Below are 14,715 nucleotides of genomic sequence, written 5' to 3'. Positions count from 1 at the left end.
CATCAGTCACTCCCAGTGAAACGCACATCTTCCATAGGCTGGCCTTGACCTTCAACTGCACAGAACTTAAGCTTCCCCTACTCTAGCCCAAGCTTTTAGGTCATTCCTAGACCTGCTCTAGACTCCCCTAAAGCACACGAGGGAATCCAGAGACTATTTTTTTGAGACAGGGTCTCACTCCCTCGCCCAGGCTGCAGTGCGGTGGCCCAATCTCAGCTCACCGCAACCTCCGCCTCCCAGGCTCAAGCGATTCTCCTGCCTCAGCCTCTCAAGTAGCTGGGATTACAGGCAGGGGCCACTAAATTTTTCGTATTTTTAGTAGAGATAGGGTTTCACCATGTTGGCCAGACTGGTCTCTTAACTCCTGACCTCAAATGATCCACCTGCCTCAGCCTCCGAAAGTGCTGGGATTACAGGCGTGGGTCCGTCCTGGAGACTTTCCATCTACCTTTCTACCTCCTGTGGGCCTTCCTCAAACATCCATAGCCCACAGTGAGAGCCCCTGTCTAAATGTGTACTCTTGTCTCCAATAAATCCCGTCCCCAAATGTCAGTCCCTTTCTCCCTACCGACATGCACATTATAGTCCCTACAGAACATCCTGAGTCCTGACAAGTCACTGCACAAATGACTTTATGGCATTCTAAGGTCAAAGTTGTTTCCACATTGGTTTTGAACCTACAAGTTAGTACTTTAGGAGGCACACGCTGAGAGTGGACCGTTACACTGCCTGGGTCAGCCTGCACTCACTGTGTGACCTGTGCATGGTTCATTCTCTGCATCAAATTCCAATCTGTAAAATATGCAGTAATCCCTGCTTGATCTAGTTGGGGATGGACCTGACACAGTAGGTCCAGCTGAATGAATGCTAAATGAATGGGGTTTAATGAGATGCTACTTGTCTGAGTAAAAGGCCATCTGAGACATTCGGCTGACTGGGGAAGTCCTTCTGCATTAATTACAATAAGTAATACTCATTGAAAACTTATTTACACACAGTTGAACAGTTATTCTAAGAAACCATTTTCCCACCCTATTTAATATTGACAGATTTCTTCAGTTAGAAACAAAAACTCAAAACACAAGCAATCCTAAAGAACTCATCTATGTCCCCTTTATCTCCCCTGATCTCATGTAGTCCCTAAAACAGGGCTTGCTGCCCTTTCTTCTTGCCTTTTCAGCAGATGAGTCAAGGTTGCAGAGGTGGCAGTCAGAGTCACAGTTTGATTTTTTTCCATCCATCAGGTCATAGAAGCTGCCACTGAGCCTGACAAGAGTTGGTACTCAAAAATGCAGAATGAATTAGTTTGAGGTGATTAAGGATTAATGAGTAGTGGTTAAGGAAACAAAGACCTTTAGTGGATGGGGTAATATTGCTATATTACTGACAGAAGCAGGATTCTCTAAAAAAACTTTCTGCAGCCATTTACTTACATACATTTTAAAGAGTTACTACAAGATATTTTAAAATTTTAAACATTTAATACAAGAAAAATATGAAGTGAATAGTTCATGACACTAAACTGAACTGTTCATGACACAAAGTATCTTAGAAAACAAATCTCGGCTGGGCCAGCACTTTGTAAGGTCAAGGCCAGCAGATGACTTGAGGTCAGGATTTTGAAACCAGCCTGGCCAACATGGAGAAACCCCGTCTCTACTAAAAATACAAAAGAATTAGCCAGGCATGGTGGCTGGTGCCTGTAATCCCAGCTACTGGGGAGGCTGAGGCAGGAGAATCGCTTGAACCCAGGAAGTGGAGGTTGCAGTAAGGTGAGATCATACCACTGCACTCCAGCCTGGGCAACAGAGCAATATTACATCTCAAAAAACAAACAAACAAACAAAAAACCCCTGGGAATTGAATTCCTTTATGACTCCAGAAAACATATCTCTTTTCTATTGAGATTACTGATGGCAGTCAGCTTTTCACAAGGAATTGGCTTCCGCTCAGCTTCCCTCTCTCCCTGAGGTAAGCAAGCAGGTGCTGTCGTCTCCTCCACGTGACCTTTATTCCATACTTGTCCTCGGGGGTGTCTTTAACCAGAACAGGTCCAGGCTCTGGGCTATTAGGAGTGCCAGTGTGAAGAGAGCAGCTTAGAAGGCTGTTTTCCTTCTGATCTTGGGGAATGAGTTCTTCCTTCACAGACGATGACTCTGGGGTCTGGATATCAGGTGGAATGAACACATAAGGTAAGCTCTGAAGTGCCTGCGCTGATATGTTCCCACAGCTTTGGGGACTGAGCACTGGAACTAAGGGTCTTCTGGAAACATCCTTTTCTGATTGACTGGGGCACTCTCGGATTAAGGGGATCGCCAGTGTCTCTGAACTGGAAAATTGCGGACTCTCAAAAGTTAGATGTGGAAACTTGGAGGTGGTAGATTTTCGACTTGAATGTCTCCCCCGGTTTTGGTGGTAGTGTTTCTGGTAGGCTGGGAACAAGCTTCCTGCTGTTGTATCAAAATCAGGTGATACCTTAAAAAAAAAAAAGTGAGGTGAGCCTAACTAAGTACTAACCTAAGACAGGAAACTGTATCTGATGACCAGACTCTTAAATCGAGGTCTACTGTAGTAATGAACACAAAACTAAAATAACTGTCTAATGGCCTAATAACAGGAAGCTTTGGGCAAATTATTCCATCTCTCTGGCCTTCAGCTTCCTCATGTGTAGGAAAGGGGATCATGTCTCTTTCACTTCATCACACCATGTGGATATAACTTTTTTCTTCCCCCTGGGATGGAGTCTCACTCCGACGTCTAGGCTGGAATGCAGTGGCACCATCTCGGCTCACTACAACCTCTGTCTCCCAGTTCAAGTGATTCTCCTGCTTCAGCTTCCCGTGTAGCCGGGACTACAGGCGCCTGCCACCACGCCCAGGTATTTTTTTTTTTTTTTGGAGACAGAGTTTTGCTCGTCGCCCAGGCTGGAGTGCAATGGCACGTCTCTGCTCACTGCAACCTCCGCCTCCCTGATGCAAGCAATTCTGCTGCCTCAGCTTCCCGTATAGCTGGGAATACAGGTGCGCACCACCACGCCCAGTTAATTTTTGTATTTTTAATAGAGACGGGATTTTACCATGTTGACCAGGCTGACCTTGAACTCTTGACCTCAGGTGATCCACCCGCCTCAGCCTTCCAAAGTGCTGGGATTACAGGCATGAGCCACGGCGCCCAGCCAATTTTTGTATTTTTAGTAGAGTCAGGGTTTCACCGTGTTGGTCAGACTGCTCTCAAACTCCTGACCTCAAGTGATCCACCCACCTCAGCCTCCCAAAGTGCTGGGATTACAGGCGTAAGCCACAACGCCTGGCCTAGATATAACTTATTTATCTTTAAATAAGGGTAGGGACCCTTATCATGAGGGTAGGGACCAGTGGTCTTGTTCTTGATTTCCAGCACCTAGCAGAATGCCTGGAACAAAGAAGGCCCTCAGTTAATGAACAGCCAACTCCAAGCATAGGGGGTGAGAACTAGCAGAGGACCTGGCATATAATGAATATTCAATAAATGTTCATTCCTACTCTCATCCACAGGATTCTGATGTTTAGGTTTCTTCCACAATCCTGTAGCAGGTATTATGGTTCTTCCAAGCAGTCCTGAATAAGTTACATTTATTAAATATTCCTAAGCCAAGCTTATGCTTTTGTCTGGCCCTTTTACTATACTACTTTCTTGTTGTATAGTAGCTATATTCTCTTCCCAGGGTTTCTATTTTTTTATTTTTTTTATTTTTTTTGAGACAGGGTCTCACGCTGTTGCCCAGGCTGGAGTGCAGTAGCGCAATCTTGGCTCACTACAGCCTTGACCTCCCGGCTCAAGAGATCTGTGCACCTTAGCCTCCCAAGTAGCTGGGACTACAGGTGCGCACCACCATGCCCAGCTAATTTTTCTATTAATATTTTTAGTAAAGATGGGGTTTCACCATGTTGCTCAGGCTGGTCTTGAACTCCTGGGCTCAAGCCATCCTCCTGCCTTTGGCCTCCCAAAGTTCTAGGATTACAAACATGAGCCACCACACCTGGCCTCTCTTCCCAGGGCTTTTAAGCGGTCAAAATATGACATATGCTATTCTTATGGGGTTTTTATTTTTCAAGGTTCAATCCATTAAACAATAAACAGAGTATCTAGCCAAATACTCCACCTTTCAGATGAAGTTGAGGGAACAATCTCATTTTTAACTTGTTCTGCCATTTATCTGGCATTCTCACCCAGCTAATGGGTAAAAAACTTTTACACTGAACTCTTTCAGAGGAAAATAGGGGAAGAGAAAGACTCCAGTTCCAACTAACCCATTCCTCAGTTTGAACTGAGAAAAGAAGATGTACCAGGGAAGACAGCTGGCCACAGACAGAAAGAATACATTAACTCCTTGCCCCTGCCCCCATGAATCTTATTCTTTGGAGGCCCTGGTTCAAGGGGCAGAAGAGTCAGCATTCTGGAAAACCTAACAGAATAAAAGTCAAAGTAGGCCGGGCGCGGTGGTTCACGCCTATAATCCCAGCACTTTGGGAGGCCGAGGCAGGCGGATCACGAGGTCAGGAGATAGAGACCATCCTGGCTAACATGGTGAAACCCCGTCTCTACTGAAAATACAAAAAAATTAGCCGGGCGTGGTGGCGGGTGCCTGTAGTCCCAGCTCCTCGGGAGGCTGAGGCAGGAGAATGGCATGAACCCAGGAGGCAGAGCTTGCAGTGAGCCAAGATCGCGCCACTGTGCTCCAGCCTGGGCGATACAGTCTCAAAAAAAAAAAAAAAAAAAGTCAAAGTAATAATCCCATGGGCCTACCCAGGAAGTGATGGTGCTGTGGTCAATGGGCTTGCTGGGCACCTGTCGAGTGTGAGTGATGGGAAGTTGTGTAGATGCACAGCTGTGTTTGGGGCCCTCCAGTGGTTGTTGGCGGAACAGCAGCGGGGCTTTCTGGGAGGGCTGGCGGCGTTTTTTTCTGGGAGGCATCAACCGGTGAATGAGGAACAGTTAGTAACCACATGATGCTGTTAGCCTTCGGGTTGGGGGATAGGCTCCAATTCCAACCCATGCCTGTAGAGAAGAAACAAAAGCTGGGAGCAAATAATTCAGATGATTCCCTAGTTCTTCCTGATCCTCTGCCAGCCAATTCTACCATAAACCTCAAGGCTGTGGGGGGCACAGCCTCCTATAGCTACAACCACCAAGCAAAACACAATATTCATATGCAACATTCATCTAACGAACATTTATTGAGTATGTGCTAAGTGTCATGCTGGGTGCTGGGAATTTAAAGATGAATAACCATTTATTCAACAATCATTAACTGAGTGCCAAGCACCTGTAGTGATACAGAGGTCATCCCTGTTTCAAGGAGCTGAAAGTCTAGCAAAGGGAAACAGACATTTACAACACAGTATGAGAATACAATATGGTTCCATTCATTCCAAAGGAGGCTTTCTGGAAAGGGAGATACCTGACCTAGGTATGAAAGGCATAGAAGAAACAAAGCAAGGAGGGCACTCCAACCTGAGGAAGAGTGTACACAAAGGAATGGAGACGAGACGGAGTATTGTGAATTCTGGGAATTACAAATTCAATGTATCCGGACACAGAGTATGAGAAGATAAATGGCAAGAACTGAGGATAAACATGGTGTCAGGCTGAGGTAAAAAAAAAAAAAAATAGGTGACATGGCTGGGTGAGGGGGCTTACACCTGTAATCCCAGCACTTTGGGAGGCTGAGGCAGGCGGATCACCTGAGGTCAGGAGTTCGAGACCAGGCTGGCCAACATGGTGAAACCTCATCTCTACTAAAAATACAAGTTAGGCTGGGAGTGGTGGCTCACGCCTGTAATCCCAGCACTTTGGGAGGCTGAGGCAGGCTAATCACTTTAGGCCAGGAGTTCAAGGCCAGCCTGGCCAACATGGCAAAATCCCACCTCTACTAAAAATACAAAAATTAGCTGGGCGTGGTGGCACATTCCTGTAGTCCCAGCTACTCAGGAGGCTGAGGATCACTTGAACCCAGGAGGCGGAGGTTGCAATGAGCTGAGATTGTGCAACTGCACTCCAGCCTGGGCAGCAGAGCTAGACTCTGTCTCAAACAAACAAACAAACAAAAAAGATTAGCCGGGTGTGGTGGTGCATGCCTGTAATCCCAGCTACATGGGAGACTGAGGCAGGAGAATCGCTTGAACCTGGGAGGTGGAGGTTACAGTGAGCCGAGATTGCACCACTGCACTCCAGCCTGGGAGACAAAGAGAGACAAACAAACAAAAAACAGGTGACACCATATGAGTTTGGACTTTAAGCAGAAGAATTTGATCCCACCTGGCTTTTAAAAAAATTTTCACTCCAGATAATGTCAAATATACACTAAAGTATACTGAATAATATAATGGGCCCTGTGTACCAATCATCCAGCTCCAGTAACTATCGGCCAGGCTAATCCTGACCCAGCTACACCCCTAGCCACTTCTTCTATCCCTGGATTATTTGGAAGAAAATGTATTCGGCCGGGCACGGTGGCTCATGCCTGTAATCCCAGCACTTTAGAAGGCCAAGGCGGGTGGATCATCTGAGGTCGGGAGTTCGAGACCAGCCTGACCAACATGGAGAAACCCTGTCTCTACGAAAAATACAAAATTAGCTGGGCGTGGTGGCGCATGCCTGTAATCCCAGCTACTCGGAGGCTGAGGCAGGAGAATTGCTTGAACCCGGGAGATAGAGGTTGTGGTGAGCAGAGATCATGCCATTGCACTCCAGCCTGGGCAACAAGAGTGAAACTCCATCTCAAAAAAAAAGAAGAAGAAAATATATTCTATCCTTCCCATTAATACGATTAAATAAATACATAAATTATTTAACATTAACAAATATCCAGCCAGCCAGTGTTTCCATTTTCTTTTTTTTCTTTTTTTCGAGATAGGGTCTCATATGTCACCTAGGCTAGAGTACAGTAGCATGATCACGGCTCACTACAGCCTTGACCTCCCAGGCTCAGGTGATCCTCCCACCTCAGCCTCCCAAGTAGCTAGGACTACAGTACGTGCCACAGCGCTGGCTAATTTTCGTATTTTTGTAGAAATAGGGTTTCGCTGTGTTGCCCAGGCTAGTCTTGAATTCCTGAGCTCAAGTTATCTGTGCACCTCAGCCTCCGAAAGTGCTGGGATTACAGGTATGAGCCAACACACCCCAGGTTTTCTAGGTCTTTTTTTTTTTGAGACAGGGCCTCGCTCTGTCACCCAGGCTGGAGTGCAGTGATGTGATCATGGATCATTGCAGCCTCGACCTCTAAAGCCCAAGCGATCCTCTCACATCAGCTTCCTGAGTAGCTGGAACTACAAGCGAGCACACTGCACCTGGTTAACTTTTTTTAAAACATTTTTTATAGAGATGAAGTCTCACTGTGTTGCGTAGGCTGGTCTCAACTCCTGGGCTCAACCAATCCTTCCCTCCTTAGCCTTCCAAAATGCTGGAATTACTAGCAATTCTTTAGATAGGCCTTCCCTAACAACTATGTCTAAAATAACAGTCAACTCAACCCCTTGACCTGTTGGATTTTTCTCTATCCTTTTATCTTTTGAGACGGAGTCTCACTCTTTCGCCCAGGCTGGAGTGCAGTAGCTTGATCTTGGCTCACTGCAACCTCCACCTGCCGGGTTCAAGCAATTCTCCAGCCTCAGCCTCCCCGGTAGGTGGGATTATAGTTGCCTGCCACAATGCTCGGCTAATTTTTATATTTTAAGTAGAGATGAGGTTTCACCATTTTGGCCAGGTTGGTCTTGAACTCAGTTGAGACCTCAACTGATCTGCCTGCCTCGGCCTCCCAAAGTGCTGGGGTTACAAGCGTGAGCCACCATGCCTGGCCCCTCTGGTAGCCTTCTGAGTTCCCTGCTTCCTTTTTCCACCCCCATCTCCAACTCGACTTTTCTCACAAGGTGCCTAGAGCATCTTTTTTTAAAGTTTTATTTATTTATTTATTTATTTATTTTTTGTAGAGACAGAGTCTTGCTTTGTTGCCCAGACTAGTCTGGAACTCCTAGGCTCAAGCAATCCTTCTGCCTCGGCCACCCAAAATGTTGGGATTACAGGCATGAGCCACCACGCCTGGCCCAGATCAACTTTAATAAGGGCTTCTTCAGTGGAATGGTGGGACACAAGGTTGAATGCAGTAGGTAGAGAGGTAAATGAGAGTTGCAGCTGAGCATGCTGGAAAGTCACACAACACAGCAGGTTGGTTCTATGCCACTCAATCAACAACAAAAAATAACATGCTTTGACCTATATGACTAGGCAGTAGAGATACAGGTTAAGAAAAAAAAGGACACAGTTTCCATCCTACTTTTTTTTTTTTTTTTGATGCAGTCTCGCTCTGTTACGCAGGCTAGAGTACAGTGGCACAATCTTGGCTCACCACAACCTCTACCTCCCGGGTTCAAGCAATTCTCCTGCCTCAGCTTCATGAGCTGCTGGGACTACAGGTGCACGCCACCATGCCTAGCTAATTTTTGTATTTTTAGTAGAGATGGGGTTTCACTATGTTGACCAGGCTGGTCTCGAACTCCTGACCTCGTGATCCACCTGCCTCAGCCTCCCAAAGTGCTGGGATTACAGGCGTGAGCCACCATGTCCAGCCAAAGTTTCTATTCTTAAGGAACTAACATCTTATGGAAAACACAAAAAAAATATATATCCATTTGTTCATTCATTCATTCACTTGAGAAATATTTACTGAGTGCCTACTGTGTGCTAGGCACTGTTCCAGGTGCTGAAAATATATACCAGAGAATAACATAAAACCTCTGCCCTTGTGGTGCTTACGTTCTAGTTGGAAAGGAATAAAAAGTATAGAGAGGCTGGGCACAGTGGCTCACGCCTGTAATACCAGCAGTTTAGGGGGCCGAGGTGGGCAGATTACTTGAAGTCAGGAGTTCAAGACCAGCCTGCCCAACATGGTGAAACTCCATCTCTACTAAAAATACAAAAATTAGCCAGGTGTCATGGCACACACCTATAATCTCAGCTACTCAGGAGGCTGAGACAGGACAATCACTTGAATCTGGGAGGCGGAGGTTGCAGTGAGCCGAGATCACGCCACTGCACTCCAGCCTGGGCAACAGAGCGAGATTCAGTCTAGAAAACAAACAAACAAAAAGCTACCACAGGAATCCAGTGAAAAGATAAAACTGGTAACAATGGCTATAGTTTTGAAATTCATGACTTGCTGAAAGTCATCAGCTTCAAATGGGTACGTGGCTCAGCAATCCTGTTTCCTTGATCAACTCATTCTCCACAAAGATTATCTTAAAACTTCTCCAAGCTAGGTGCAGTAGCTCACGCCTGTAATCCCAGAACTTTAGGAGGCTGAGATGGGAGGACTGCTTGAGGCCAGGAATTCAAGACCAGCCTGGGCAACATAGTGAGACCTCGTCTCTACTAAAAATTTAAAAGAATAATTAGCTTGGCATGTTGGCATGTACCTGTAGTACCAGATACTTGGGAGGCTGAGGTGGGAAGATCACTTGAGCCTGTGAATTTGAAGATATGGTGAGCTATGATTGTGCCACTGCACTCTAGCCTAGGTGACAGACAGACCCTATCTCAAAATAAATAAATAAATAAATAAATAAATAAATAAAGTGGAAATTTTTTTTGTTTGAGACGAAGTCTCACTCTGTTGCCCAGGCTGGAGTGCAGTAGCACGATCTCGGCTCACTGCAACCTCCTCCTGGGTCCAAGGGATTCTCCTGCCTCACCCTCCCAAGTAGCTGGGATTACAGGTGCCCTCACCATGCCCAGCTAATTGTAGTATTTTTTAGTAGAGATGGGGTTTTGCCACGTTGGCCAGGCTGGTCTTGAACACCTGACCTCAGGTGATCTGCCCACCTCGGCCTCCCAAAGTGCTGGGATTACAAGCGTGAGCCACCAGCCCAGCCTGAACATTTTTATTTTAATTTTTAAAATTATTTTTAGAGATGGGGTCCTGTTCTGTTGCCCAGGCTGGTGTACAGTGACACGATCATAGATCACTGCAGCCTCAAACTCCTGGGCTCGAGAGATCCTCTTGCCTCAGCCTCCCGAATAGCTGGGCATATAGACAAGCACCACCGCACCTGGTTAGTTTCTTATTTTATTTTTTGTAGAGATGAGGTCTTGCTGTGTTGTCCAGGCTGGTCTTGAACTCCTGGGCTCAAGTGATTCTCCTCCCTCAGCCTCCCAAAGTGCTAGGATTACATGTGAATCACCACACCCTGCCCACTTTCTTAGAACTTCAGAACACCACTTTTCTCTTAACAAATGACTTTACTTCCTACTTAACAAAGAATACAGAAGACATCAAAGGAAATACTCTCGTTTTCCAGAAACCAAGCATACAAACCTATGCATATCAACATGTATCTTCTTTCTGCTCTAATTAGAGGTCAGTTCATTCTGCTAAGTCCTTCCCCTCTGGTTGTGCTTGGAGCTGTTCTCACTCTATGTACTTTTCTTAGGCAAACTCATCTGCCTGTATTTCAGTATCCACTAGAAGTAGATGACTTTAATATTTATATATTCATTTTAGAATTCCTTAAGTTTGGGACCCAAATATCCCATTACCTACCTGAACAGCAACTAGATATTTCAAACGCACCTCAAATTCAACATGTGTAAGGCTGAGCGCAGTGGCTTACGCCTGTAATCCCAGCAATTTCAGAGGCCGGGGTGGGCGGATCGCTTGAGCTTATGAGTTTGAGACCAGCCTGGGCAAGACAGTGAAACCCAAACTCTACAAAAAATACAAAAAGTCAGGTGGGCACGGTTGTGTGCACCTCTAGTCCCAGCTACTCAGGAGGCTGAGGTGGGCAGATCACTTGAACCAAGGAGGTGGAGGTTGCAGTGAGCCAAGATCGCGCCACTGAACTCCAGCCTGAGTGACAGAACCAGAACCTTGTTTCAAAAAAAGAAAAGAAAAAAAAATTCAACAAGTTTAAAACTGAACTTGGCCGGGCACAGTGGCTCATGCCTGTAATGTCAACACTTTGGAAGGTGAAGGTGGGAGGATCACTTGAGCCGAATAGTTCAAAATCAATCTAGGCAACAGAGTGAGACCCTATCTCTACAAAAAATACAAAAATTAGATGGGTGTAGTGGCGTGTGCCTGTAGGGGGTCCCAGCCATTCTGGAAACTGAGGTGGGAGGATCACCTGAGCCCAGGAGGTTGAGGTTGTAGTGAGCTGAGGTTGTAGTGAGCCAAGGTCACGCCACTGACTTCAGCCTGGGGGACAGAGCAAGACCCTGTATCTAAAAAATAAAAAGATAAATAAAAATAAATACATAATTAAAAAAAAACTGAACTCATTCTGAGCATTGCTTTGTAGTAAAAAAATAAAAACTGAATTCATGATCATTCTCCTGACCACCTCCCACCCTCCTTGGCCAAAGTGATTATCTTCCAGGGCCCTTGGTCAGGGAATAGTGTCATTATTCCTTCAGTTATGCAGCTAAAAATCTTGACACTTCTATCTCCCATCCAACCCACCATCAAGCCCTGTCAACTTTACCTCTTAAACATGTTTTCGTAATGCCCCTTTTTCACTCTGTCTCCTTCTTTCTCTTCCTCTCTCTCTCTCCCCGCCACCCTTTTTCAAGCTCCAGCAGTTCTTGCCTGGAGTATTGCAATATCCAACTGTTCTGCCCTAATCCACTCTAGCAATCCCCGCTACAGAGGGACCTGGGTTCACTTCTGCTTAAAGCTTATGATTGGTTTCCTTTAATTCTTGGATAAGTACAAAACTTCTCAGTATGGCTAAGGCCCTGCTTCCTCCGGCTCCAGCTTCAACTCACACCACACTCCATTCAGGTCGATTAGCTCAAACCCCTCAGATATTCCTTAGCCCTTGTACTCACTGTGCTTCCTCCTGCCATCCAGCCTTTGCACGCCTGATTCCCTCTGCTTAGAGGAGTTCCCTCCTTTCTTTGTAAAAGGCATCAGATCTCACACCAAGCTCTCATTAGAAAAGCCTTTCCTGGGCCGGGCGCGGTGGCTCACGCTTGTAATCCCAGCACTTTGGGAGGCCAAGACGGGCGGATCATGAGGTCAGGAGATCGAGACCATGGTGAAACCCCGTCTCTACCAAAAATACAAAAAAAAAAAATTAGCTGGGTGTGGTGGCGGGCGCCTGTAGTCCCAGCTACTTGGAGAGGCTGAGGCAGGAGAATGGCGTGAACCCGGGAGGCGGAGCTTGCAGTGAGCCGAGATTGCGCCACTGCACTCCAGCCTGGGCGACAGAGCGAGACTCTGTCTCAAAAAAAAAAAAAAAGAAAGAAAAGCCTTTCCTGTCCTACCTCTCAAGATCTCGTTATTATAAATACTCAAAGTATCATTAACCTCTAATGTTTCAATTTACAGCAATAATTCCACATTTGTTTGTTTGTTTTGGAGACGGGTGTCTCCCTCTGTCGCCCAGGCTGGAGTGCAGTGGTGTGATCACGGCTCACCATAGCCACCACCTCTCGGCCTCAGGTGATCCTTCCACTTCAGCCTCCAGAGTAGCTGGGACTACGGGCACGCACCATCACGCCCGGCTAATTTTTAGTAGAGAAGCGGTTTCACTATGTTGCCAGGCTGGTCTCGAACTCGTGACCTCAAGTGATCCGCCTGCCTCGGCCTCCCAAAGTGCTGGGATTACAGGCGTGAGCCACTATGCCCAGCCCACATTTGTTTATTTGATTCTTTTAAAATGTCTGTGCCCCTCTTCCAGGATTGGGCTGTGAGCTCAGGGGAAGGAAAGAACCTTGTCTGCCACTGTATCTTCAGGGCCTAGAGGTGCCTGGCGCATAGCAGTTGCTCAACTAGACTGGTTGACTAAGTAAATAAATAAAGCACTACGGTCTATTATATCCGAAGGCTTGGCTTTGGGAGGGGCAAAAGACAGGTCAGTACTTGAAGATTCCGCACTGCGGTAGGGTTCATGGTGCCGACATTTTTCAAGATGGAAGAAAGCTGAGATAATACGCAGCCCTCAAAGGAACTCAGTCCAATCGGGGGGAGCAGACGATCGTTCACTGTAGGAAAATGGGGTACGATTTCCCGCAGGAAGGAAATCAACTAGAGCCGACCTTTGAAAAGGGGAGCAGAGCAGCCTGAGGGCAAGCGGGGGCGTGTCGCCTGGCGTGACTAGCGCGGCAGGGAAAGCGGGCCCAGGGATCCGGGCCTGTCACGCCGCTTCCGCGCGTCCCCAAACTCTCCCTCCGCTCGCCCACCCACGCGGCGGGGACCCCTCCGGCCCCTCCCCGGCCCCACGGCCACTTCTTCCCCCACAAGCCGGCCTGCGGCCCGCCTTACCAGCCCGGGCCGGACTGGGCCGCAGCTCCCGTCAGACCGCACAGCCTTCGAGCCCGGAATGCCGAGACAAGGCCGGCGCCGATTGGCGACGTTCCGTCACGTGACCTTAACGCTCCGCCGGCGCCAATTTCAAACAGCGGAACAAACTGAAAGCTCCGGTGCCAGACCCCACCCCCGGCCCCGGCCCGGGACCCCCTCCCCTCCCGGGATCCCCCGGGGTTCCCACCCCGCCCGCACCGCCGGGGACCCGGCCGGTCCGGCGCGAGCCCCCGTCCGGGGCCCTGGATCGGCCCCCAGGTTGGAGGAGCCCGGAGCCCGCCTTCGGAGCGACGGCCTAACGGCGGCGGCGACTGCAGTCTAGAGGTGAGCGGGATGCTGGAATGGAGTCCCAGGCCCGGCCTGGGCACAGGCGGGGAGCAAGGCCTCCGGGCGCGGAGGTCAAGGCGTCTAGCAGCAGGGCACGGGCCACGAGTGGAGGTTTGGGCCATACGGGAAGAATCAGAGCCAGGGTGCAAATTTTTTCTGCATCCAACCTCCTGGCCGTGGCCTTCTCACTACTTAAAGCGCCCCTTGGCCTTCCCTGGAAGTCTGACCTCTGCACCCTGCCCACGGCCTCGGGAGGGCTGGGGTGGCCTACCTTCTTAGGCCGACTGCGGCTGAGATGAAGACTGAGCTTGCATCGTATACTACATTTGAGTCAAAGACCAACCTGCATACACACTCCCCTGCTCCCAGGCTCTCTCACCACTAGGCAACACTGCCTCCATCTTACCTACCCTTTTGCAGGGCCCTTCTCCTGGTTCTTGAGAATGTAGCAAGATTCATCGCTTCTCGGCCTTTTGGCTAAGATCAAGTGAGAATGTAGCAAGATTTCCCCGCTCAGGAAGGGGATGGGTCAGAGGAGCCACTCTGGAAGTTTCCCGGGCAAGAAAGTGTTGGCAATAATAGTAACAGGCTGGGCAGGAAGTAGAAGAGAAAATTAAGACTTAGATATCCTGTGGAAAAAGAGGAATAATATCTACTGATTGATGCGGAGAGAGAGGGAAGCCTGGAAAGATCTGAGGTGAAAGTAAAACTGAGATTTGAAGGTAGAGGTGTGGAGGGCCTGTGAACTCTATGCAGATGACAAATGTCAAAAAAGTGCAGTTGCTTTTCAGGGAGAGAATAAGTGCCCTAAAAAAGAGACAGCCAATTCCTCTGTCTTCCAAAGTTCCATGAAATAGAATTACACAATTTTGCTTAATGGTAGAGTATTCCATGTATCTATTAAAATCAACAAAAGGCCGGGCGCAGTGGCTCATGCCTGTAATCCCAGCACTTTGGGAGGCCGAGGCGGGTGGATCACCTGAGGAGTTCAAGACCAGCCTGGCAAACATGGTGAAACCCTGTTTCTACTAAAAAAAAAAAAAAAAAAAAAT

General features: G+C 47.7%; 2 protein-coding genes across 10 annotated transcripts in view; one reads left to right on the top strand and one right to left on the bottom strand.

Moving 5' to 3' along the window:
• Window positions 1-733: 733 nt before the first annotated feature.
• On the bottom strand, window positions 734-13,368 carry RHNO1 (RAD9-HUS1-RAD1 interacting nuclear orphan 1). Of its 3 annotated transcripts, none has more exons than XM_032159315.2 (3): window positions 13,298-13,368; window positions 4,786-5,037; window positions 734-2,475 (listed from the first exon to the last, which is right to left on the bottom strand). In XM_032159315.2, exons 2-3 carry the CDS (start codon window positions 4,951-4,953, stop codon window positions 1,921-1,923), a joined length of 723 nt encoding a protein of 240 aa, XP_032015206.1. In that variant the 5' UTR covers window positions 4,954-5,037; window positions 13,298-13,368; the 3' UTR covers window positions 734-1,920. The 3 variants fall into 3 exon arrangements, with proteins under 3 accessions (XP_032015206.1, XP_032015207.1, XP_058298591.1); XM_032159316.2 differs by lacking the exon at window positions 13,298-13,368 and adding an exon at window positions 11,860-12,028; XM_058442608.1 differs by lacking the exon at window positions 13,298-13,368 and adding an exon at window positions 11,157-11,253.
• The window catches only part of FOXM1 (forkhead box M1), a 23,990-nt gene continuing 22,612 nt past the window's right edge, over window positions 13,338-14,715 (top strand). For 2 of the 7 annotated variants that reach the window (XM_058442604.1, XM_032159309.2), the window contains exon 1: window positions 13,338-13,660. The gene's annotated coding sequence lies outside the window, so the exon portion shown is untranslated. The remainder of the gene's footprint in view (window positions 13,661-14,715) is intronic. The other 5 variants (XM_032159312.2, XM_032159308.2, XM_032159311.2 and 2 more) reach the window with 5 other exon arrangements.

Source organism: Hylobates moloch, unplaced genomic scaffold (assembly GCF_009828535.3).
Source record: "Hylobates moloch isolate HMO894 unplaced genomic scaffold, HMol_V3 SCAFFOLD_8, whole genome shotgun sequence".
Classification (NCBI taxonomy): domain Eukaryota; kingdom Metazoa; phylum Chordata; class Mammalia; order Primates; family Hylobatidae; genus Hylobates; species Hylobates moloch.
The sequence above is the reverse complement of the archived record's forward strand: the minus strand, read 5'-3'. Positions and strand labels throughout refer to the sequence as shown.